Consider the following 26,929-nt stretch of genomic DNA (forward strand, 5'->3'; position numbering starts at 1 on the left):
AAGCGTGAGCACTTACCGCTAAAAGCTAAAAGCGTGAGCAGCTACCGCTAAAAGCGTGAGCAGCTACCGCTAAAAGCGTGAGCAGCTACCGCTAGAAGCTAAAAGCGTGAGCACTTACCGCTAAAAGCTAAAAGCGTGAGCACTTACCGCTAAAAGCTAAAAGCGTGAGCAGCTACCGCTAAAAGCGTGAGCAGCTACCGCTAAAAGCGTGAGCAGCTACCGCTAGAAGCTAAAAGCGTGAGCAGCTACCGCTAAAAGCGTGAGCAGCTACCGCTAAAAGCGTGAGCAGCTACCGCTAAAAGCGTGAGCAGCTACCGCTAAAAGCGTGAGCAGCTACCGCTAAAAGCTAAAAGCGTGAGCACTTACCGCTAAAAGCTAAAAGCGTGAGCAGCTACCGCTAAAAGCTAAAAGCGTGAGCACCTACCGCTAAAAGCTAAAAGCGTGAGCACCTACCGCTAAAAGCGTGAGCAGCTACCGCTAAAAGCGTGAGCAGCTACCGCTAAAAGCGTGAGCAGCTACCGCTAAAAGCGTGAGCAGCTACCGCTAGAAGCTAAAAGCGTGAGCAGCTACCGCTAAAAGCGTGAGCAGCTACCGCTAAAATCTAAAAGCGTGAGCAGCTACCGCTAAAAGCGTGAGCAGCTACCGCTAAAAGCTAAAAGCGTGAGCACCTACCGCTAGAAGCTAAAAGCGTGAGCACCTACCGCTAAAAGCTAAAAGCGTGAGCAGCTACCGCTAAAAGCTAAAAGCGTGAGCACCTACCGCTAGAAGCGTGAGCAGCTACCGCTTGAGCTAAGGAACTAGCGCCACATGCACCGTCGGTCAGAGAGCAGAACCCGCAAGGCCTCACCAGTGAGTCCCCCAACCCAGGGGTGCAGTGCCTGGCACATGAAAGAAAGGGGGAGGCTACACTCAGGGAAGACTTTGTCTCCCACCAGGTTCTCACTCACAAGCTGGCATGGGGGAGAAATGGCGTAAGTGAGTTTAAGGAATGGATGGATCAGAGAGCAAACTAGAGATGAAGAAACTTATTAAACCTATTCCACGCCCAGTCCGTGCAGCATTGTTCCTTACTGTATATTCTTCCAGTGCTTTACCTAACACACTTGAAAAGGTCTCAGGTCCTGGGAATTCTATCACCGGCAGCCACTTCATCTTGGGCAGCGACCATGTCAGAAATGGAGGTAAGCGAGGTTCGGATGGGTCATTAATTGGATGGGAAACCCAGGTACTGAAGTAAGGAGTACAGATGACCCAGTAGATGGTACTCTTCCCTGAAAGTCAGGGCTGACAGTGCCCTAGCATGGGCTAATGGAGCTATGGACTTTTGAGGACAGAACACTGAGGTAATGACCTCTCGTGGTCGTGGAAGGTATCATGATACCTTCCACAAAGTCCAAGGTGTCGGCCGCACTGTCCTGGCTAGAATCAAGCCACCACAACTGTATTTTGCCTCCTCAAGCTCCTGTGCTGTTTCCACTGGGGGGGAGAGAGAGTTAGCGGGTGCTGCTATCCCCATCTGGGAGGTGGCCTTCTCCCAGCATCAGAACAGATCTGCACATCACCAACTCGCTGGGCAAAGCTGGGCAGCACTTTGGGATTAAAGGCACTTGCAAACCTATTTGTGGTCATCATGCCGGGGACTGGACTAAATGACCTTGAGGTCCCTTCCATTCCTAGGATTCCCTGGGGGCAGCTCTTACAACCCAGTAGATCTCAGTATAGGGAAACTGCTCTGGATATTCCAGCCTAAATGGTCCTTCATTTCAAACGACAGCCGCTCAGACCCCTCTCGACCCTTCCTTCTGGTGTGCTGATACATCTGCTCCACTTCTGCCTTCAGCCCCCTCCTAGCCAAGCCGTACTTCTCTACCTCCTAATGGCTCCTGATAACCCGCCCAGCCCCGCCGTGGTGATAGAACCCCTACCTGCAGCTGCTTCTGACTCGGGATGGGATGCACCGGACTTAAGAGAAGAGAGAGAAAACTGAAGTAGACAGCAGGTGACTCCATCCACAAGTATTTACATGGATCATTTAAACCCTCAAGAACACACCCATGTCTGTGTGTAACAAACTGTGCACGCTTGTGTTCAAAAATACCATTATGACCAATGGGCCAGATCCACAACGGGTGTCAATCCACTGACTTCAGTGGCACGATGCCTGTCTACACCAGCTGAGGATCTGGCCCGATGGGCAAAAAACAAGGTGAGGCTGCTCTGTAGTTCAGCACCACGTGTGACAGGCAACGCTTGTAACAGCGTCACCTGATATATGCAAAGAACGTTTCGGCCCCAGGAACAACCAGTCTAGAAGAGATCAAATGCCCTTTGAGGGAACTCAGAAAAACAACATGAAAAAGCCTTCCATTTAGTCTTTCATACAAGGAGGGAAACACAGAGGAACGAAGTGCAGGAAATAATACAAAGTACGTGCTTTTTCCTTCTCCGCCCTGTTGAGTTTATGCTTAACGAGTGAGGCATCAATAATACAAAACAGAACAAGAGCAGCAATCAGGCCATTCTTTGCCCAAAACTTGGATAATTGGTTTTCATCTCAGTTTTCTGAATGCTCCGCAATCAGCTGTGGCGTGGGCACCAGAGTGATAAAAATGCATTCTCCTACTGCACAAGCAAAGCTTTCTGTCTTCTGTCAAAGCCGGGGGGCGGGTGGATTGGTTCAAAGGGGGTCTGCAATTTTGGGTCTGGTTCTGCAACCAACTTCCAGCAGATTCGGATGCGCATCTGACAAGGCCCTGCTCCCTCCTCATGTCCAGGCCACCTGGCCAGTCACTTGGCACGAGCAACTCCTAGGCTGGTAATCATAACAACAACCTTGCAGAACTTGTGTGTGAATGAATGGAATGTTATAGCTATAACCGATTGCTTACTCTGATTCTTTCTGTATTCACAATAAACACGGTGTATTGCCTTATGCCCTGAATAAGAGCCTGATAGTTTTTATTTTCTAACATTTGAACCTATAACTGACCATTTGCTTGCACAAATGCCCAATTTGCACACACAAGTGCCTCCAGCTCTGGCCTCCAGAGCTTTGGAAACTCAGGCCCCGATAAGGTGTCTAACAAGCCACAGACCAAAGCACTAGCAATATAGGCCTGGTCAGGACCATGTGCCTCGAGCGATGCGGTATCAACTCTCCTCTGGGTACATCAGACATGCCCGCAGCGACCCGATGCCACCAGGAAGGGGAAGGGGCTCTGATGCTCCCCTTCACACTGCAGAAATGCTCTTGCCTTTGGCTTGAGACAGCTCAGCCAATGTGTCCTTAGGCACACAATGACTTCAACAGCCCAGTAAGGAGAAGAGCCAGAGACCCCATGGAGCCCATACACAGAGCTAGGGGGAACATTTTCAGCGAAATGAAATGGCACCTTAATATGTTGTTTTGTGGAAGCCAGAATGTTTCACGGAGACATATCGGTCTCGACAAAGTCATCATCGGAGGACAGGCAAGAGAGACTTGCATGCACTAGCCTAGTGGTTAGAGCACTGGCCTGGGAGGCGAGAGATCCAGATTCAAGTCAAGTCCCCTCTCTGCCAATCCAGAGCCATCTGGGATGAAAAAACTCTGATCTGAATCAGGCTGAGCAGGGATTTGAACCTGGCTCTGCCACATCATAGAATATCAGGGTTGGAAGGGACCCCAGAAGGTCATCTAGTCCAACCCCCTGCTTGAAGCAGGACCAATTCCCAGTTAAATCATCCCAGCCAGGGCTTTGTCAAGCCTGACCTTAAAAACCTCTAAGGAAGGAGATTCTACCACCTCCCTAGGTAACCCATTCCAGTGTTTCACCACCCTCTTAGTGAAAAAGTTTTTCCTAATATCCAATCTAAACCTCCCCCACTGCAACTTGACACACACCTCCCTTCCTGACTGAAAGGCTCAGGTTGCAGTCCAAAAACGGACCACTGCAATCCCGTTCTCACAAATGAGCTGGAAAGGTTGGGGTTTAGCTCCAGTGCGGAATGAAACCAAGGTCTGTGAAATGAAAAGATCTCTGTCTCTATTATCAACAGAAGGTGCCCAGACACTACGGCGATGGGCAGCAGCGCAGAACCCTCCCAGACAGAACCAGGTAACAACATGGGCATCCACAAAGGAGACCCGAGACCCAGCGCAGAACGGTGTCATGTGGGCAGTCATCCAAGCTGGGGCATGCTGGAGGCGTCTCTTCTCTGCATTCCCACCCCAGTGGCGAGGAAGCATACTGAATAGCCTGTGCTCTCTCAGGCAATGCCTCCGTCCCATGCCAGCAATTCACCTGGCGCATTTAACTCAAGGTGGAACAGAGACAAAACGGTGCATAACTGTGCTCCATCCCCCTTAGTCTCCCTTGTCAAGCTTTGGGTCCCTCCCTTGTCACCCTGTCATCATCCTCAGCTTCTCACACCCATCGCCTCCTTGCCTTCTCTCACCCCTCTGCACCATACAACCGCCCTGAGCTTATTCCTACCCACATTTAAGTCCCTCTTGAAGACCCATGACTGCCATGCTGCCTACAGAGAATCATGGGGACTTGCGTGTACACTGAGCATTGTTGTTCCCTTTCCCCTCACCTCTGTCTACTTGTCTGTCCTTAGGCTGCAAGCATCACTTTGAGTGTTTGGAAAGTGCCGAATACCAAGCAGGCCCTGCCATAAATAAATCAACACATAAATGAGAGAAACGCTGGCAACTCTCAAGCCAACACTGTTGGGGGCCAAATTCTGCTCCAATAGACTGTAAATCCAGAACAACTCCACCGGGCTAGCGCTCCTTGGAAAGCTGGGATAAAGAAGTAAATTCGACATAATGCTTCCCTACCCTGAATCCACTTTGCAAAGTCATGCGTTAATAAGAGCCCGTAGCACCAAGACTCTGCAGGCAAAAGGCAGCAGCCACCCTGCATTCAATCACTTCCACCCCTGTTACCCCGACACTGAGCAAATTTGCATGTAAACACATGCCAGCGGGAAACCATTTCTCTGCTCTGTAGATATTAAAAGGGCATTCGATTAGATCTGGACGCTGCTTAGAGCCTGTGCAGCTCGAAGCACTGTCAGGAGGTGGAATGCACGACCTTGATAAACATATGTATGTATCAATCAGTTGTTAGAAGAAACGCCATCAAGAGCTCAGAAGCTTTTTAGCACGAACATGCAGAGACACAGGGTTGCAGACTCAGACCTGCTGTGTTCAACGTCTCCTTCAACTGACCTGACCGCTCTGCTCCCCAGCCCCACAACTTGTTGCTAACTCACAAGATGCCTATCATCATCCCAATGGCAGGGTCACATTCTCACCCACATCAGAGACCTCTAAAAAGAACCTGAAACTCCTAGAGGGCCATATGGTGTCTTATGGGCCCTCCAGGTAGGTCAGGAGCTGAAGAAGAAAGACACATTTAAGTCTAAAATCAAAACAAGAATTTATGACGTCAACATAGACCACACCCAAAACGACGTTTAGCTTAGTGTCAATGTGAAATTCATCCTTTGGGCAAAGAGCTAGCAGACAGGCTGATGCACTGCTTAAGCCTGCGCGCTAGCTCTTTGCCACTTACAGCGAGCTCATCGGTTGTTTGGGACAGTATCCTCAGAGAAAGAACAAACAAAAAAAAAATCGAGCAAAACCTGATCATTTTATTAGAGGGTCAAAGTTACTGACAAGACTCTGATGGTATAATTCAATGAGTTCTGCTGTAGGGGAGGGAAGTCCAGCGATTAATCAATAAGAGAAACAAAACGGGGAAATGTATATCACACACACACTTACTCACTCTCTCTCCTAGAGCTTTCAATCGGAAAGACTCACTGCACTTTACAAAGAAGTTGATGTCCCAGTTTCATAGATTCCAAGGCCCCAGGGGACCACTGACCATCCAGTCTGGCCTCCTCTACATCACCGGCCAGAGAGTTTCACCCACTTTCCCTGCAGTGAACCCAATACCATCTTACAGAAAAGCAACCAGTCTAGACCTGAAGACTCCAAGAGCTGGAGAATCCATCACTTCCCTTGATAGTTTGCTCACAGGGTTAATCACCCTCCCTGTGAACGATGTCTGCCTTATTTCAGATATGAATTTCTCTGGCTTTGACTTCTAGACATTGGTTCTTGTTCGGTCTTTCTCCACTAGCTTAGAGTGCCCTTTTCCCCCTGTGACGGCACTGATACACTGTGAACAAGGCAACTCTCAAGCTTCTTTTCGAGAAGCTAAACAGATTACGCTCCTTCAGTCTCTCACTTTAAGGCATTTCTTTCAATCTCTCAGATCATTTTTGCGGCCTTTTTCTGCCATTTTACAGAGGGAGACACAGACGGTGAAGTGACTCTGGGACAGAGCCAGGTCTAGATCCCACCCCCACCTCAAAACCCCTCTCCATTCCATGCTCTAACCACCAGGCACAGCACTTCCTCCCAATTCTGCATATTCCCTTGTTTTTCCTGCGAGCAGATCTTTGTGAAAAGCGCCTGACGAAGGCTGCAGATTCCATCTGTCAAACCAGGATGTGAGAAACAATAGTCAGATGTTGGTGTTGCCTCTGCCAAACAGACAAACAACCTCCTTCCTCTACACAACCTAAGCCAGAGAACTGCCAGATCCCAAGTATGTGCCTGCCTATTCCTCCCCAGTCCCAGAACCATCACATGCAACCTAAACCCTGAGCCAGCCATGCTGAAAGCAGTCCCCAGAGAGGCCGTACGTGGGCGACTGGCAAGGGCAGATGAAGTAATGGAACAAGCCAGCCTATTCTAGATCCCTGAACAGAAATTAAACCCAAGCAGATTACCTCACCCCAGAGAAAAATCCAGAATACACAGACAGCTCTTCCCCAAGAGTGGCAGCCACTGCTCAGAGGCTACAGCACCAGAGAAATTAAAATTGGGAACCAAAAGTGGCCAGATTTTGCAAGAAGCAAGAGTTTTCTACTGCAAAGATCAATAATAATAGGGCATTGTCTTCTCACGATACTGAACAAAAGACGTTTTGGAATCAAGTGACAAGCAAAGCTGCCTGTTTCTCTAGAGAGGAGAAAGATGGCAAAAACAGCGCAAGGATAAACTGTATCTTGCCATCTGACTCCGTGTGCACCAGAAATAAAGCAGACAGTCTATTTTTCACCTACTCCCGTTCATTCACAGGGTATCATTATGGGAACATTGACAATTTTTGGGCAACTTCTCGTGTCAATCAAGCTGTCTGAAAAGGAAGAAAACGAAGGAGAGAGTTGAGCAAGACACTAGAATTATCCTCCCTACGCCTTGGAAACGGCTGTGGAACCGTAAAACCATGGCGGTCTTGTGGTTCAGGCCTTGGAAGATTTGGGTTCAAACTCCCATCTCTGCCCCCGATAACCTCTGTGTCCTAGTTTCCCCACCATAAATTGGGGATAGTACTGATCTGCCTTATTTTCAGGACCTCACTGATGCTTGTGAGACACTCATGCTATGGCACACTAAACCCAGGCTCTGACTTAGGTTTGAGCCCAAGGCCCCCTTCCGTTCACACACAAATCAGCCTGACTCAGGATCTGGGTCTTAGGACCTTGCTAGTGGGGTGGGTCAGAGCCAGAGTCCCACTGAGACTCGGGTCCAAGCCCTGTCATTTTGCAGTGTGGATGCAACTCAGACCTCAGACCTGAGTCAGAAGGTCTATGCAGTGTGGTAAAATCACTGAGTGTAGACTCAGGCCCAGCAATTGTAAACCCTGGTATGCAACGCGGTGTGAACGCTCAAGAGCACGCCTGGAAACACCCAGTCCACAAGGCAGAGTCCCACAGACCTAGATTTGCAATGTAGTGTGGACGTACCCAGAGGAACTTAGATAAATAAGGCAGCTGTCACTGAACAGACCTGAAAACAGCAATAGATGAGATTGTGACTTCACATCATGCCAGGACGTGGCTGCACCTTCTCCAACACCACCCAGAACAGCTGGCTCTTGGATTCCTCCTGGGAGCCTGCTTCTCCCACCAGTGCTGGCAAGAGAGATGCTGCCACCCCAGAAAACGTATATGATACGCACAATGCACATGTGGAACTAGCGTCTCAACACCCTCCTCTGCGCCATGCTGGTGTTGTAGGGTGACCAGATAGCAAATGTAAAAAACTGGGACACGGGGTGGGGGGTAATAGGTGCCTATGTAAGAAAAAGCCGTGAATATCGGGACTGTCCCTATAAAATCAGGACATCTGGTCACCTTGTGCCGTTGTGAGCTCCTCTGAGCCGAAGCCATCATCACCAGTCTCCTGCAGGGCTGAGAATTTCAATAGAGCCTAAATCCCCCAGACTCCCTGCGGGATTTAGGCTCTTAAGGCACTTTTCAAAGTGTTCCCCATTATCTGCTCTCAACCAATAGCGGCATGAGCAGCAGCAGCAAGGCGGGAGCCGACACTCGCATCGAGAATATTAACCTCCGTGGCGCACAAACGCTTGAGCTAGAACTACTCTTTGGGGCACCTCAGTGATTACGGGGGCCCCGATGGTGTTTCCAGCTACTCCTAACACTGCCCCGAAGGAGAGCCAGCCACGTTTCCTGCCCTACCCCCACCTCGGCTGTGAAAACATCTCAGGCTTTTACTTTGCTCTTAATCAAATTTAATTGTAAGGAAGGCGCTGCGGACAAATAGTTACCCAGGCAGCTGGGACTCCGGACTCTTGGGTTTTATTCCCAGTTCTGTTCCTGAAATCACTCTGTGGCCTTGGGAAAGTCATTAACTTTTGTGCCTCAGTTTCTCCTGTCAACTAGGGAGCACTGTTGCATTAATTTCATGATTTAGTTGGGGATTGGTCCTGCTTTGAGCAGGGGGTGGGACTAGATGACCTCCTGAGGTCCCTTCCGACCCTGATATTCTGTGATTCTATGAATTTCGATGCAATAAATGAAGAGTCAAAGGTGTCAACATGACCCTGTCTCTGTCCACAACTTTTAACCAAGGTCCAGGGTTTGGTATATAGGGGCCTCAGCTTGCTTACTACCATGGCAAACACTCAATTCAAATGTTTTTAAAGCATTTAATATCTTTCCTTAAAGATATAGAAAAGAAGGAAAAATGGGTAAAGTGTTTGAAATGGAAGGCGTGAAGTCAGGCTTTCATTTTACGACCATCCCTTCTTCCCTTTCGTTAGAGGGTCTTTGGAAGGAAAAACTCCTCACCTGACAGTCTCTTAGAAGGCACTGTAAAGGGTGACAGCAGTCCTTTTGGGGGCAAAGAGAAGCAGTTAGCTGAGATGGGCGGGAGCTGTAGAGTCCAATCCCGTTTTCTTGAAGACAAAACAAGACGAAGATGCACAAGAGGGGAGAGAAAAGAACAGCAAAGACCGAGAATGCAGCTGCTTCTGTCTCTGGCACGGGTTCGCAGTCGCAGCCTCGCTGCCAGGGAGAGACAGGCCCAGCGCACGGTCTTATCAACCACTCCGAAACCTGCCAAACTTGGACAAGCATCGAGCTAAGGCATTGCTTTTGGCTGCCTTGCCGGTAACCGGCGCACAGCAGTGATGCAAAATATGCAGTCTTGGCCAGCTGCACCAGGCTCTGATTACACAGAAGGCAAAAAGGAGAGGGATAGGAAAGAAGCAATAACAGTGGGGAAGGGAAAGAACGCATCGGGTACGTCTACACTGCAAAAGACAGACTTGCAGCAGTCAGTATCAGCGCCTGGGTCCACAGAGTCAGGCTTGCGGGATGGGACTAAAAGTAGCAAAGTAGAAGCAGAGAGCCCTGCACAGATGCAAAATCTGTATCCGCATCCAACCTGCAAACATGGTCCGTGGATATCTGTAGATTTGCAGGGCTCTATAGATGTGCCTGCTTGGGTGGGAGCCCAAGCTCTGAGACCCATCCCACTCGTTCCAGTCTGAGCAAGAATCTCTACGCAGCTACTTTTAGCCCTGTAGCACGAGTGCCCCGAGCCCGAGTCTTCAGACCCAGGCTCTGAGATTTGCTGCTGCAGGGTATTTTTTGCAGTGTAGACTCACCCTTTCAGGGTGGGGAGACAAACCTCACATCCCAGGTGGTGGTTTGGATTTAGCCGGAGCTGGTGGACATGGTGGCGTTATCTGGGTCCCTCGCTCTGGCCCGGTCTGGTCAGGACATCTCTCAGGATCAGGGCAACAAAGCCCATCCTGAGCACAGATAGTGGGGGAGGAGAGCCTCTCCTGTGTGCAATCAAGCAGCCAGCCACGGAAACAGGCACCCACAGCCACAACCAATAAAGCCACAACCAACAAAGGAAGGAGAGGAAGAAAGGCCTGGGCCAGGCAACAGCCCCGCCCCAGGCTGCCTCTAAGAAAACAGCCAGGAGACTAAAGGAGACAGCAGCAAGCCCAAAAAGTGAAGGGCTGACAGGGTTAATGGGAGGTGAGGCTCCAGGAACTGACCTGACAGAGCAAACGGAGGAGGGTCTGGCACAAAAGGCTGAGACCCTTTGAGAGACCCCCACCAAGAGATGGCGACTGACCCCCAAAAAGGGAGTGGAAGGTAGAACAGCCCAAACCCTCGTTATTTTGTCCACGAATTAGGTCTAATTTCTGACACACCAATTTTGGCTCACTGAGTGCCGGTCCCACTAGTCTCTCCTTGAATTGTAGCAGGAGGCCTGTCTCTCTTTTGCCCCTCTCCCCACCAACATTTACTGCTACGGGTTATTGATAACTGTTTTCAAACACATAAAAGGTTGTTACAAGGAGGAGGGTGAAAAATTGTTCTGGTTAACCTCTGAGGATAGGACAAGAGGCAACGGGCTTGAATTGCAGCAAGGGCAGTTTAGGGTGGACATTAGGAAAAACTTCCTGTCAGGGTAGATAAGCACTGGAATAAATTGCTGACGGAGGCTGTGGAATCTGTCACTGGAGATTTTTAAGAACAGGTTGGACAAACCCAACAGGGATGGTCTAATTATGACGTAGTCCTGCCTTGAGTGCAGGGGACTGGACTAGATGGCCTATTCAGATCCCTTCCAGTCCTACGATTCTATGATTCTATGGTGACACTTCATAATCTTCTATCCACTTTCCCACAGTTAAGCTCACAAGTGGGGTAGACCTACCAGGCCCCATTTCCCACCACAGGACTTCAATCTCCCTTATGAGGACGTTGGCAAACTTCATTATTGCTTCTAAAGGGATCAGAGATCTTTGGATTAAAGTTGCTACATTAAAGGACTGTTAAGCGGACACATTTCTGCCACTCTGGAGGTACACATTGAGGCCATTTGTTGACCCAGTCCCTAAAATCTAGGGAGAAACCCCTTTGGGTTGTTTTATTATGGAGAGGAAGGAACTCCCATCCCTGCCTCTTGAGAACATGCACCAAGCTCCAGACATTAGCAAAGGCTGGGACAGGAAGCGTATAAAAGTTGTCGATCATTGCTGCTGTGGCTAAGTGTTGACTCAGCCATGGCTTTAACTCACCCTTACGATGTAGCACAAACCTGGATGGGTTCCTTATTTGGATTCTTTCCAAGAGTCAAGGACAGAGGGAACCAAACCAGTAATTCTCTGAGCTATAAACAGAAGCTGCTAGTTTCACTGCTTTGTCTTCAAGGCCATCCCAAAGCTGGTTTTAGATAGTGTGAGTTATGTCAACTTGCAACACGGTCAGCTGTTTTCTACGTGCCACTGGAAGGTGAACCAGGCAGGGAGCTCATTCTCCAGAGATGAATCAAAAGTAGAGCCCCAAACACTAGCCACAGCAAAGCCTTTGGAACTGAATGTTTACAGCAATTGGCACACGGGGCATAGCCTGACATCAGTTCCAGTTTCCAGAGGAGACAAAGCTATTCCACTCCCCCTTACCCCACCAAACATCCTCCTCCTCCTCCTCATCTTCCTCCACCTCCTTTGATCTCTACAGCTCTTACCTTAACCAAGAAGTTGCCATCCTTCTCCTGGGTGACCATGACCACGGAGTCGTGGAGCTTCTCGTCAAAGTGCACGTGGGAGTGTGCTCCTTCCTCGGGTTGGCTGGCGGCGAAGCGGACACCACCCACTTTAGGCTTTGTGCCTGCAAGGGGAGAAGACCCAAGCATGATTTAGCTCCCCTCCGGGCTTCCACAATCCCCAGCCAGAGAAGCAGAGGAAACACTGAGGCACATTTCAAGGCAGTGGCCTGGCCCAAGTGCTCATTCAACATTTGGCTGCCTTACCGCAAGTCTCAGATGGGGATCGTAATGGGGTCTTGCAGCAGGATGTAGGGACTCAGTGTAGCAGTAGGATTTTATGTTTGTATTTTGTATGACTCAGAATGAAGGATAAAGGATAACAATGTAGTATGTATTAAATGTATTGATGTATGATATGATTTGATTGTATTCTGACAGCCACCCTGACTGGATAGCAGGAAGGAACGACCCTGGGTCACTGGAAAAAACGCATCAGACAGGCTGCCTGTGTCTGAACTGATGTTAAGGCAGGAACAGACCAGAACAGTCCTCACGGCTGATTATGGTTACCTTTTGTTTTAGGATAAGTTTTCATTACAGTATTTGCTATAAGGTCTTGTTTCTTATCTGCTTTGCAAACAAAGTTGTGTATGGTTCTTTTGTAATCCCTTTAGTAACCATATGTAATGATGCTGCCTCTGGCAGAACAAAACTGAGAGTACCAATTCAGGACAAATTGCTTAGAGCAGGGCAGTTACAGCCCAAGGCTTGCAGTTCTCCACCTCTAAGGCAAACCAAAGCAGACAGACAGAGAGGACTTCGGTCTCACCCCACTGGCTAACCATAAGTCATACAAGCAATTCCCTTAGACACTCCAGTTTCCCAGTATCACCACTAGTGCCACTAGTTAAGGGGATGAGTGGTTATGAAAACCAATACCCCAGTAAAAGAAAAAAGGTTCTCCTGATCCCAAAGGACCAAGCCCCAGACCCAGGTCAATATACAAGTTAGATCTTACCCACAAATCATGCTGTTGCCAATCCTTTAGAATCTAAAATCTAAAGGTTTATTCATAAAAAGAAATATAGATGAGAGTTAGAATGGGTTAAATGGAATCAATGACATACAGTAATGGCAAAGTTCTTGGTGCAGGCTTGCAGCAATAATGGAATAAACTGCAGGCTCAAACCAAGTCTCTGGGGTACATCCACAGCTGGGAGGGGTCATTCAGTCTTTTGTTCAGAGCTTCAGTTTGTAGCAAGGTTCCTTCAGAGGTAAGAAGCAGGACTGAAGACAAGATGGAGGAGCTGCAGCAGCCTTTTATAGTCTCTTGCCATGTGCCTTCTGCTTTCTTTGTTCCAAAGACAAGCTATCCAGCACATGGCATGGAAAAACCTTAGAGTTCTGTCCATAGGCATGTCCCTGCATGCCTTACTGAGTCCCAAGGCGTATCTGCCTTCTCTCAATAGGTCAGTTGTATAGCTTATGGTCCTCAATGGGCCACCCAGCAGGCTAGGCAGTGCTGATGCCAAATTGTCTGGGGTGTCACCCGGAAGCATAGCACAAGTTTGAAGTTCAGACATTATAGAGCCAATACTTATAACTCTAAACAGGAAAATGATACATGCATACGAACAGCACAATCACAACCAGAAAATCAAAACCTCCTCATAGACACCTCCCACGACAACCTTTGTACAATATTTGCTGCAAATATATAACAGTAGTTTCAATTTATGTCAGTAACGTCAAACCATATCACCCTTTCTGAAATGTAATCCTGTCTGAAATTCTCTGTACAATTGTTTGGTGTGGGTAAAGGATGTGTGCATGTTTAAGGATGAGTGTGAAAGCCATCACAAATGTCCAGATGGTCAAGAAGAAGTGAGAAACTTGGAGAGACAAAATGGAAACAAGCAGAAAACAGCCAATGTATCTGATGCTAAACGAGTTTGCCTCACCTCTGAGGTTGTCAATGCTGCTAACACCCCAGAAGGGGAGACAACAAATAAGAAACAACAGCAGAAAACCCCAAGTTTAACACCACTTAAGGACTAACGATTACAGAATGACACTGCAAAATCCATAGACTAAAGTGGGAATTTACAAGTATAAAGCTGGGGTGTTTTGCCATAGAACTCTGGGTTCAGTCCTGCAAAGCTTCGGAGCATCAGATTGCGACCAACAGAGCCCAGCTCCTCACTCGTGCTCAATCTAACTGGCCATTAAATTGACTTGAGCTACAACAGACTGGTAAGTATAAGATCATCTGCAGGACCTGGGGGGAGCGGGGCGGGGGCAGTGACTGAATGCATATGCTAACTGTTGTATTTTCAGTAACGTGGTGTATTGCCTTTTCCCCTGAAAAAGATCCCGTGTGCTTCTTATAAGCATAACATCAGCATTGACTTACTTGGAGAATTACACTGTGACCCTGCAAGTCCCAGCAGAATCGATGCATAGTGCAAGTCCTAGCGAAGCACTAGGGCCAAGCTGGATCCCTGAAATTAGACATTTAAAAAGAAAAGGACCCATTTTTCTTCCTGGTGCTCAGCGCCTGCAACTCCCCTCAGCAGGAATTGGGGGTGCTCGGCATCTCTGAATCACCATAAATTGGTGCCAAGATTTAGATACCACGGACCGCCCCTATCAGAAATAGATTCTTGATATGCAAGCCAGGTTTTCCATTGCTCCCATCACTCCTAATTAGAACCCCAGCCCCTGAGACCATTCTAAGCAATCTCTCTCCTTCCCGGGTACATGAGCTAGGCACTACGCTACGTCCCACTCTCTCAATCACTGCTTAACTGAGCTGTGCAGACTTAGCTCTTAATCCTTCCTTGCGAGTCCCACCAGCACCCGGATCATTTTTTCTTCTTCTCTGAACTTCCTCCACTTTGCCCAGAGCTTCCTTGCATCTACCTCCTCCTGGAGGTGCCCAGCAGCTGGGGGCAGGGGGCATGTCTCACCACAGGCCTAGAAAGAGGGACTCTCCCCAGCCACCAATTCCTTCCAGGCTCCTCGGCATGCAGCCTCTGCAGATACAGCCCAGCAGAACAGCAGTGGTTTGGCTATGGGCAGAGACAGTCACTGGTTTGTCCGAGACTCATCTCCTCAGTTCCGGGCGCTTTGCACCCAGCTCAGAGGAGATTGTCCTGTATCAACAAATTGCCAGCAGTACAAAACTGCATCCAGACCAGCGTGAGCAGGGCGGTAGTCTAATACCACTGCATTGCTCCCACCCCGCAGATCAGATCCAGAGAACACAGTGGTCAAAGTGCTGATGCTCTGTTTTCTACCAGCACTGCTAGTACGTGGGGAGCTGTGCCGGGCTGCTTCATGCAACATGGGAAGTTGTAAGTATAGACAAAGCCAAGTCATCAACTGGCCAGAAGTTTACAACGGAGCTATCCCAGGATGTGATGTGAAGGAAACAGATAAGTAATAGCAAAGAATAGTTCCCTCCACTGCCCCAATCCGTGGGGGAGGTTCTCTGGCCTGTGCCATGCAGGTTAGACAAGATGATCAGAACGGTCCCTTCTAACATTAAAATCCGTGAGTCTTCATCACTCTCGCTCAAAAACGAAAACAGGCAGGAAGGCTCAAGTCTGACCATCATAAAAGGAAACTGTGAAACTTGCAAAAGAGCCTCTTAAATCACAACCCTTTTCCCTGGAAACCTGCGTTCCTCAAAGGACATTGGCCGTTATTGTTCTCCTGCTACAAAGAGAGTAACAAAGCCTTTGAAACGCAGAGAACTTACACAGCTCTGTCAATGTTATTAGTGCTAATCCATCAGCGCTTTGCTCTGCAGGCTGCTTTTGCCAAAGCCGGCTTTTGCCAAATGAAACAGTCTCCCCCCAAAGCCCACACTCGCAATTAAGCCCAGCTGTGTAATCGCCAGTTGTAAAAAAAAACGTTTGTTTGGTTATTAAAACATCACGCCGAGCCATTTACTGCAAAAGGACACGCGGTCCTAAGACCGCATCTCCTGCTGGGGGCAGTCAGTGCTGGGATCAGTAGAGCTACATGGATTTACACCGGCTGGGGATCCAGGCATGGCAGGACACCAGCGCCGATTCCGAATGACACAAACAAAAGACTCAGGCCTCCGCTCCAGCAGAAAGAGACACAAAGAGGGAGCCCTCTGATGCACAGGAAGGAAGCCTCTTATGGGGAAGGAACCTGGATGCTCTGCCCTTCCCCACCCTGCAGCCTTCTCTGCCATCTTCTGGTCAGGATGGCTTTTCTTCTCCAGGGAGAGACTGCTCCAGTTCCGCCCATTCCCAGCGCCAACAGGGGCTAACACACCTGCCTTTCCCGTGGCATCTGGCAAACCAACCATTCCTCCGCTCACAGCATCCCCATGACACAAGCGGTTACTTCACCTATCACAGTCCAAATCAGACGGCACAGAACAGGCCGTATGCTACGCAGAAGCGCCACACAGGCACAAACCTGAAGCGGGGAGCACATGGCAACCGGAACTAAGACTGATACTGACCAATGCAAGATCCACTGCCAATGAACAATACATGGCCTCATCAGTGACAAAGCCCACAACCTGCATCACCAAGCCCTGACAGCCAGCTGCCCTAGCCCTGTGCTTGCCCAGCTCGGCCCCCCAGAATGCTCAGTACATTGCAGCCCCAGGCAGGACAAGCGGCACTGCATTAATCTCCTCTGCAAACATCAATTCCAAAAAGAGGTGGCTGGGGTAAGACAGTCATCCAAATTCATTCCTCTGACAGCAGAAACCAGGGGCAAAGCTAACAGATTTTATGCTCATTTACACACCCAAAGCTAACGAGCTCACAAAGGAGCTTTCTCGGAGATGGCTAGGAAATACTCAGACCAGCCATCCTGGGAGATTTCAACATTCAGGTCAATGAGGCTGCAGATGCAAAAGCCCCAGATCTCCTCTCCTTACTCCCCTCCCTCAGACGCTCACAGGTTGCCCCTGATCCAGCCCACCCAGCCGGTCATGTCCAGGCCCTGCTCTTCAGTTCTGCTATCAATATCAAGGAGATTGCAATCCAGCCGCTGTCCTGAGCAGACCAGCCACTCATTAAGGCTTGGTCTACACAACAAGGCAGCTTATGTCGACCTAATGCTGTCAGCGTCTGCACTACGATGGTACTCCCACTGATGTAAGGCGTAGTGCTTAGACCGACAGAGTTAGGGTGACACAGTGTCCGTGTAGACAGACACCACATTACTTACATGGCCTGTTGTCTGTCAGCCCTGCACTGAGCTGAAAGCTGGAGCCCCCTATCCCCTGCGCTGACGGCCCAAGCTGTGAGCCCAACATGGGGCTCAATTTCACAGCAGGGACATGAAATTGACATTCTTGTCAGTTTAATGGCTGCTATTATTTCACATTTCAGCCCTGGCTCTGGTGGTCATCCGAGGTGCGGGGGACTCCAGCTGTGACCCACGGGTGGCTGTCACTGCACCCACACTCCAGCTGGCAGTGCCCCACAATGCCCCACTTCCGTCAGTGCATGCACTCCTGGTGACGACGTGAACCACTGGCAGAAGAAGGGCAGTGCGGACACCAACAGTCAATTTAATGGTCTTGGTGACTATAGGTTGACCTAACTTAAGTCTACCTCATTTTGTAGTATAGACAAGCCCTAAGGCAGTGAGCGGGAGCTCTCCCAGCTCCCAGGCAATGAGATCCCCGTGTCTCTGATTCAACCACGCTGATGCACAGACCCCACCAAACCCCAAAGCCAGAGGAGAGCAGCGCTCCCCGCACAGGACAAGAAGTTGAAGACTTGGTGAATCACCATCACTGCACTCTAGCCTCCTCCATCGGCACACTGGCCCCAGCAGCCCCTCCTTCCCCATCGCCCACATCTCCGCAGTTCCTGACTCCCGGTGCTGGATGGAGAAAGGGCCTGGAAACTCGAGTGCTGATGGCAGAAAACAAACGCTGCTAAACACAGGATAAAACCTAATGGATCCCACCAAGCCTACGCTGAGGCTGGATTACAGGCCAAAAGAACCTGCCTAGCAGCCTCCACTGAAGCGGACGTGTCCTGCCCCGAGGAGCTAGCCAGGGTGGTGAACCCTTCTTCAATCCTGCATGTCTACAGCCTGCATCAGCACCGAGCACCAAGTGCTGTGCAGAGCGATCATCCAACCGCCCTGAAACAATCGCGCACATTCGGGAAGGCCTCTCCAACAGCCTGGATCCACCTACCAACAGCCCCTTGCAGTCCCAGAGCTCATCTCACTCACTCCTTTACAGTGTCCAAAATGTCCTGAGGACACTCGACCCAAGAGCTGTGAATCCAGCCCTGCCCCTCCCAGCTGGTGGGAGTCATGAGCCTCTGAGGCCACTCCTGGTGGGACCAGCCCACCCCTAGCTCAGGGCAGGAATCATCCCTTCCTCCTCCAAACACGCAATAACCCAACCAACCCCAAAGAAACCCACTCTAGGCACATCGCCTCTAGCCAACAGCCAGCTGCTGTTGAAGCTCCCGTTCCTGAGCAAGCTCACAGAGAAGCAGCCATAGACCGCCTACAAGCGCATCTAATTGACACCAATAGCCTAGACCTGGCACAAACTGGATTCAGGCCAGGACATGGGACTGGAACCATGTTAGTGGTTCTGATGATCTGTCAGTGGACAGAGGGCCCATCCCCCTGGGCCCCTCTGCAGCATTCGACACCATCGCCCATGGGATACTGCTGTGACGGCAGGGCCCAGGGTAAGGCACTAGAATGGTCTGAGTCCTTCCTGAGGAGAGATGGGCCCCTCATCTGAGGAGTCCCCCAGGGATCAATCCTCCATCGATAGGCCCCTCATCTGAGGAGTTCCACAGGGATCAATTCTCTCTCTGGTCCTATTCAAAATCTACATGCAGCCAGGAGGTGCACGGGTCAGACGACACAGAGTCCAGTGCCAGCAATATGCAGAGGAGACAGCTCCACCTCTCCTTCACCACACAGAGCCGCAGCCTGGCCATCAGCCCGGCCCAGTGCTTGGAGGAGATCAGCTCATGGATGAAGAGCAGCGGGCTGAAGCGGAACCTGAGCAAGACAGAGGTGAAGCCGTGGGCAGAAGAAAGTACTTTGAGGAGTCTGCTGCCACAGCGCAGTCTCCTTTGGTGGAAGGTTCACATCCACAATTGGCAGAGGTAAAAGTGAGCCAGTCCAGTCTGGTCCAATGTATCAGGAAGAAACTGCTGACCGTACTGGCAGGGCCACTGATGGGGGGGAGGCAAAAGGGGCAGCTGCCCCATGGCCCAGCGATTTAAAGGGCCCGCAGCTTCAGCTGCTGCCGTAGGGATGGCGATTTAAAGGGCCTGGGGCTCCCGGCTGATGCTGCTGCTACCCCAGGGCTCTGGCGGAGATTTAAAGGGTCTGTGGCTCCTGGTTGCTGCTGCCGCCACCGCGCCTGCGGTCAGAGCCCTGGGCCCTTTAAATGGCCACCGGAGCCCTCGGGTCGTGGTGGGGTCTGGGGGCTCCAGCTGCTGCCAGGAGCTCAGGGCCCTTTAAATCACTGCCAAAGCCCCAGGTGGCACAGGCCGGGCAGCACTGAAGGGCTGGCTGGGGGATTTTGCCTAAGGCCCCACCCCTTCTGGGGGCCTAGGGGCACACTCCCCCACCTTGCCCAGGACCCAGGCCACCCTGCGTACCAGTAAAGTCATCTAAGTTACTTTCACCCCTGACAGTTGGTCAATTCAGTCCATAGTCTAGGACAGGGGTTGGCAACCTATGGCACGCGTGCCAAAGACGGCACGGGAGTCGATTTTTAATGGCACGCTGCTGCCTGCCGGGTCCCAGCCACCAGCCCTGCTCCGCCCGCTGCCGAACCCAGGCCGGGACCCCGGCAGGCAGCTGCGAGCCATTAAAAATCCTGCCCGCCCCGACCTGCTCTTCTCCACCCCACACCTCCCGCCGGCTGCTGCTGCAGGGCAGGCAAGCTCCGCCCTCCCCCGCCTCTTCCCCCAAGTACTCTTCCTGCCCTTCCTCCTCTCCCTCCCGGCCGCCGATCGGCTGATGGCCCTTGCGCAGGAGGGGGAAGAAGTGCAGCCGCAGGGCGCTCGCTGCTCTGGGAGGAGGCGGAGAAAAAGGGGGGACGGGGGGGGAATCAGGGCATATCCCCTCCAGCCCTCTGCCGTGAGCCACTCTGGGCAGGGGGCACTCCCACACACCCAGCCCTCTGCCCTGACCCCTACACCACCCACACACACACACACACACACACACACCCCAGCCTCCTGCCCTGACCCCTACACACCCCAGCCTCCTGCCCTGACCCCTACACACCCCCCACACACACAACTGAGCCCTCTGCCCTGACCCCTGCACCCCCTCACACACACACAGCCCTCTGCCCTGACCCCAGCACCCTCCTCACATGCCCCCAGCCCCCTCACACCCCATGTCCTGACTCTTGGACCCCCCCACATTCCCACCCCCACCCTGAGCACCAAACAGGAGCTCCTGCACCCCCCCACCCACCTTCCCACCTGCAGCCCTTGCACCAAATGGGAGCTGCCCAGGTAAACACTCCAGACTCCACACCCAAACCCCAACCCTGAACCCCCTCCCTCATTCTAGCTGCTGGCCAAACCCTACACCCCAACCTTCTCCTTCACCCCCAGCCCTGTGGTCAGTGCACTCCCACCCTCATCTCAGTGCAGAGAGAGAGGAAGAAAATGGGATAGAACAAGGGAGAAGGTAGGTACCCACTGTATGTGGGCAGGGCCGGGATCCCAGACTGGCAGTGGTCTGAGTGGGGCTGGCAACTGGGACCCTGGCTGGCAGGAGCCAGCGGATGGAACCCCAGACCGGCAGCGGGCTGAGCGGCAGTGGGCTGAGCTGCTCAGCCCACTGCTGGTCTGGGATCCCGGCCACTGGCCCCACCCAGCCCACTGCTGGTCTGGGACTCTGGCTGCCAGTCCCTTGCCAGCCGGGGTCCCGGCCGCAGGCCCCGCTCAACCCACTGCCAGTCTGGGTTCTGGCTGCCGGCCCCTTGCCAGCCGAGGTCCCAGCCGCAGGCCCCGCTCAGCCCACTGCCGGTCTGGGATTCTGGCTGCCAGTCCCTTGCCAGCCAAGGTCCCGGCCACTGGCCCCGCTCAGCCCACTGCCGGTCTGGGGTTCTGGCTGCCAGTCCCTTGCCAGCCAAGGTCCCGGCCGCAGGCCCCGCTCAGCCTGCTGCCGGCCTAGGTGAACGAAACCCCAGGCTGGCAGTGGGCTGCGCGGGCCGGCGGCGTAAGATCAGCATTTTAATTTAATTTTAAATGAAGCGTGCCTGCCCCTCCTCCTTGTTTACTTTACATATGACAATAGTTTAGTTATGTAATATATAGACTTAGAGAGAGAGATCTTCTAAAAACGTTAAAATGTAACACTGGCACACGAAACCTTAAATTAAAGTGAATAAATGAGGACTCGGCACACCTCTTCTGAAAGGTTGCCGACCCCTGGACTAGGAGTACTCTTGGATTCCCTGCTGATGCTGAGCTCTCACATAAAAAGCATGGATGCTGCTAACGTCTCTGGCTGCTAGGAAACTCCATCCCATCGTGGAGGACAAAGACCTGGCCTCAGTCATTCATGCCTTTATCACCTCCCCGATGGACTCTCCAGCTATGCAATATTGTGACCCCAAGAGCCCCCTAATGCCTAATTGCAAAGGCTTCACTACCAAGTACAGCTACTCCCATCACCCCTGACAAACTCACGACACCCAACACGCTGCTGTCATGACACCTATCTATCAGGATGCCGTGTGAGATATCAGATGAAAGCTGGTGACACACTGGTGATTAATATCACTGTGAACTCTGTGTATTAACATTAGAAGGAATTATGGATACTTACTAATGCTTTAAAGTCTGTTAACCAAAGGGATGATCAGGTTTTCTTCCAGACAAGACAGAGGATCATTATCTCCCTGCGCCTAATGTAAATTGAGCATGGTGATGTCAGAAACAATGGACAGGTCATTTGCATCTGAGGGAAACAGGAGAAGCAAACAACCTTGAGGATGTGAAATCAGCATGGGAGACACAGGATTCAGAACAAAGAAAGACAATAAGAGGACTTGTTGGTTATCCAGCACTGAGGAAACAAAGGGATCTGCGCTCTGGACCTCTATGAATGGTGGCTCCTCGGCCATGTGTGATGGTGATGCTAAGAAGTGGCTGTCGGTGAGAAAACTGCCTTCGACAAGGATTGTAACGTGGTCAGTTTTAATCACTAGAAAGCGTATGATACTTTTGTTTCATTTGTAACCATTTTGTGTTTCTATTCTCTTTGCTTCGCATCATTCAGATCTCTCTGTACTTTATTAACAAACTCATTTTTGTTTTATTCTTACTTCATCTCCGTGCTGATCTAGTCGAGTGAGGTGGGCACCTCAGCTGAGCCGATGTGCTGGTGTGGAATCGGTCTCTGGAAACAGTGCACTTGATTTCCACGGGCAGCCAGGATCAGGGGCTGGCTGTTGCACGGCGACTTTTCTGGAGAATTTGAGCACTGACGTACACCAAGGGTTAATCTGCAAGGCCAAGTCCGGACTGGCGGAGTCCTAAGGGTTTGTTTGGCTGGCTAACAGACTGGAGTGGCAGGCAGCTGTCACATAGTTTAGCACCAACAGATTCCTCTTTGGCTAAGGCAGAGGGGTAACAGGGGTGACTTACAGATTTCGCTGGATGTGAAACCTGCAGCACTTCGGAAAGTTCAGCTCATACAGAACAGCTCCTTGGGCACACCTGTCCTCCTCTCCCTACCCTGGCTGCCCACAGAATACCGAGTCGAGGCCAAGGTACTCCATGGCCTGGGTATCTAAAAGAGCCTAAAGCTCCGAGATGAAGATCACGGTCGATTTCACTCCTCTAGCCCCATGGAACTTTCCACAATGAGGGGAAAGCTCCTCTGTGGAGGAGATAGAACTTTCTCAGGGGCTGGCCCGAGCCTGTGAAATGAACGAAGGACCGTCACAAGCCCACCTCCTGCTCCACGTGCCAGGTGCTCTCTCCCACCCTGCCGTCTCTTCCACCCACACAGAGCAATGTGAACATTTAAACATCAAAACAAGACCCTAGCAAAACAAAACACTCCCTGGCACACACAATTCTCCCCCTGGGGGCCAGGATAAGAGCGAGAGAACGAGCCACGGGTAACTAACGTTAGTCTCTCGGCTTAATGAGCCCAGATACTCTGGTGATGAGGACGATATAAGAGCCTTCGTGGAACAGTTGCTCTCTAAAGATAGCTCAATCGTGACTCTTAACAAACAGGAAAGCAGCAGAGAATGAATGTGGAAACATGAGCCCACACTTCCTGCCTTCCCCTCCCCCTTCCATTACTGGGGCTGTGCTTCTGTTTTCGAACACAAACCTCTGCCCCTTCGCTAGCTGGGGCCCTGCTCTGTATTAGTGGCTTCCCACCCACCACCTCTCCTCCAGCCACAAATCCGTGCAGTACCAGACACTATTTCGAGCAGACACTATGAAAGCAAAGGGCCTTCCAGGCCACCGGCAAAGGAGAACAAATTGTGCGTGCCTCGCCTTTTTTGCTTCTTTCTGATGGGTTAGATGCGCTACTACATGACCTCTCAAGGTCCCTCCAAGCCTGACCCTTCGAAGATTCTGTCCCCACTCCCTTCTCACTTTGCCCATGTGTGTCTTTCCACATGACAAGGGCATTTCTCCATTCACCTTCTGCCAAGCAGAGCCCGACTCAGCAGCGGCTCTGACCTGAATACAGGGCCCCAGACACCATCAGCGCAGAGTCCAAACGTGTATAGCGTCTGCAAAGCCTTTTACAACGGACTGTCGCTCCGACGCATGGCCTTGCTAAATAGACACATAGCCGGGCGCAGTCTCAAACAACCCACACGATGACAGGGAGTGATAACTCTGAACTGCACAGTCTTGGAGTTTGTTCTTTTAAGAGGCAGCAATGAAAATGACTCAACCTCCCCAGGGTCTCAAACACAACAACGGCCGCCAAGATATTGTAAAATCAAAGTGGTTTAAAACTCTGTGGGTCAGACCTTCAGCTACCTCAGCTGAGGACATGTGTGTTTAAAAAGCTTCATATAAATACAGTATTTTGTCACTTCTTAGTTTCTGTTGAGTGAGGACCATAAGCACCAATTTCTAATTTACCCATCCGCCCCCACTCCGCTCCTTTCCCCAAGGTCCCGCCTCTGCTCTGCCCCCTCCCCGTGGCCCTCACCGACACACCACGTGCTGCTCTCTATCCTTCCCCGAGCCACCAAAGAGCTGTTTGGCAGCAGCCACCAATCAGTTTTTTGGCTGTGTGGGTGCTGAGCACCCCACTATTTTTTTTCTGTGGGTGCCCCAGCCCCGGAACACCCACGGAGTCGGCGCCTGCAGTGAGGACCTTCATGCACTGTGCCCAAAATACACTTAAACTCAGTTTAGAGGGGATGTGGTAAGAGGATTACAAGTTAGGAAGTGGCAAAAGACCAAGCCCCAGATCCTTAAAGGTATTTAGGTGCCTAACATACTGGGAGATGGGTGCCTAAATACCTCTGAGGATTTGGGCCCCAGTGTTCTTCCCACTGCCGCAGCCCCTTGGGCCCTAAGTCAGAGCTTAGGACCCAGGCAGGCCACCTGTGTGGTATTAAACAGGACAGTCCTGCTTTTCTAGGGTTTGCCCCCATCCAGGACGGACACAAAACCGGACGTGGCTTTGTCCAGCATCAGACTGGGAAGCCCTTTCGAAAAGCACGAAACGTCATTTCCACCTGCTCAGCCACTCCCCCATGTCACCCAATCACAGCAGGCAATAGCCTTGATTAATAGTGTGATGTTATCGACAAACTGTAACTGTATAGATCATTGTTGCAACCACCGTTATACATTTGCAGCAAATATTGTACAAAGGTTGTCGTGTGAGGTGTCTATGAAGAGGTTATGATTTGCTGATTATAATTATGCTAGCTGTATGTGTGTATCATTTTTGTATTTGAAGTTATGAATATGGGCTATGTACTTGTATCTCAAACGTATCTGATTCCAAGTAGCCTCAGTGAAGCATTTGGTCAGCTTCTTGAGAAAGGACTATTCTCAGTAAGTGCCCAATAAAGAAACACTTAACTGACAATGAACTTTGGGAGACGCCAATCCACATCTGAGCTTTCCTGGGAACGTTCAAACTAACACGTAAACAATGGTGTCGGCCTACAAACGGAGTCATGCGTGGACATGTGACTTGCCCATGTGACTGACTCCAGACTCCATCCTGCTGCTGTGATTTTCCACAGTAAGAGCAAAGGGGTGTCCTTCCAAGAGCAGAGAATATAAAAGGCCCTGAAAACCGCTCCATTTTGTCTTCAATCCTGCTTCTTACTTCTGGAGGAACCTTGCTACAAACTGAAGCTCTGAACAAAGGACTGAATGACCCATCCCAGCTGTGGATGTAATCTGTAGGGTTTATTAAAAAAAGAAGGTTATTGAGAAATTAGGGTTCTAGCCATTTGGACTCACAAGGTGGCTGGCAAATTAGCTTGGATCCTGAGGGACATACAGCGGGGGGCTTAAGGAAGCCTGGGGTTTGCTGGAGCTAGACCCAAGTTTTCACTGCATGCAGCAGATGCTCCCAGGTTCCATTCTCAAGGATCTTGGAGCATCCTGCCTTTGGTTTGATGCCAGGCTTCCCAAATCAGTTTCTCCGCAGAGAAAGGGTGGATATGTATCAGACAGACAGCCCTCACTCCTAACGCTGCTCCATCTGCCACGCCACCTTACTAGAGAACTAGGACAGCACATGGGGCTGCCTTCAACTGTCTACCTGCACCAGCATCCTTGCAATTCCGTAGTGTCACCCGGAAGCTCCCAGACAGCTGGGCTGCACCAGCTGCCATAACACTTGATCCAGGCATCTCAACTACCAGAAAGAGCCACTTGGCTCGTCTTCCAGCACCTCAAGCCTTTGAGGAGATGGCAGGGTATTTGAACCACCTCCAGATCCCATCAGTTCCACAGTCACTCACCTGTCCTGAGGTTTCACCAGCTAATGAGCAAATTCACTACTGGGACTGGAAGTCCTTCACATTCCTTCTCGCACCCGCCTGTGGATCACACACCTGTGACACTGAGAGGCCCATGGGTGAAAGAGGTTTGACGACAGATGAAAGAGCCCTGGCTCACAGGGCTTGCCAAGGGCCCAACCCACAGATTTTGCTATGGAAAAATCTTATTGCCCAGACTCCCGGAGCAAGAAGTGCCGTGCTCAGAGTAGCAAAATAATGCCCATGGCCACAGATACCGCATGTGCCTAAAGCAACTCTATTATGGCTAATCGTTTATTATGGTCGTGCCTGAAGGACAGCCAGGAATGGACAGTCGCTGGAGTCCTCAGGTTCTCCAAATACCATGGACAGGCTTCTGTGCTGCCACAGCAAAAGGCAAGGCTCGAAGCAAGGGAAGGCAGGACTGCAAGCGTTGCCTCCTGGAATTAAGGGCACTCAGTGCGGACCACCTGCTGCAGCTCCTCTGCACGCTGGGACTCCCTGCCTTCAATGGAAAGTCTGTGTCCAGGCCTGGGCACTTAGCAAATACTGGTCCCTAGACTGCTTCTGGTTTTGCAGACCCAATTTGCAGAAACAGCCGCCCAGTCTGCGGCGCAGCTGCCTGGTGTGAAGGTGTAAAGTGGCATCAACAGTGCACAGGCAAAGGCTGTCCACACACACATACACACTGTATAAAGTCATAAGTTATTCCCTTGCCTGGAGTTTGTAAAGCCAAACCCCTGCCTAACCCTCCTCCTTCCCAGCCGGGGCTGCCCGAGGGCTCCTACCTTCAGGCTAGCCAGCCCAGCCCCTAGCATCCTCCCTGCCAGACCATTCCCACTTCCCTGGAAGGATTCGAACCAGCCACCCCTGCCTTGGTGCCGACCCCTGACAAGTGGGGTCTCATTCACAGCCCGACCCTGTGCGATGCTGCTTTGGATTTCAGAGGTAGACACCCACATACGTAACTTATCCAGCACCATCCTTTCATCACATTGGCCACTCAGTCCTCTTCTTCCTGCTTGCTGTACCATCTT

General features: G+C 51.0%; 1 protein-coding gene across 6 annotated transcripts in view; it reads right to left on the reverse strand.

The window, feature by feature from the left end:
* ADISSP (adipose secreted signaling protein) overlaps nucleotides 1-26,929 on the reverse strand; it is a 163,619-nt gene that overhangs the window by 81,305 nt on the left and 55,385 nt on the right. For all 6 annotated transcript variants that reach the window (XR_012668253.1, XR_012668252.1, XM_075128176.1 and 3 more), the window contains exon 3: nucleotides 11,864-12,006. Coding sequence is in view for 4 of the 6 variants with exons in the window: in XM_075128176.1 (XP_074984277.1) it covers nucleotides 11,864-12,006 (143 nt within the window). In the remaining 2 variants the exon portion in view is untranslated. The remainder of the gene's footprint in view (nucleotides 1-11,863; nucleotides 12,007-26,929) is intronic.

This window comes from Caretta caretta, chromosome 4, assembly GCF_965140235.1.
Source record: "Caretta caretta isolate rCarCar2 chromosome 4, rCarCar1.hap1, whole genome shotgun sequence".
Lineage (NCBI taxonomy): Eukaryota > Metazoa > Chordata > Testudines > Cheloniidae > Caretta > Caretta caretta.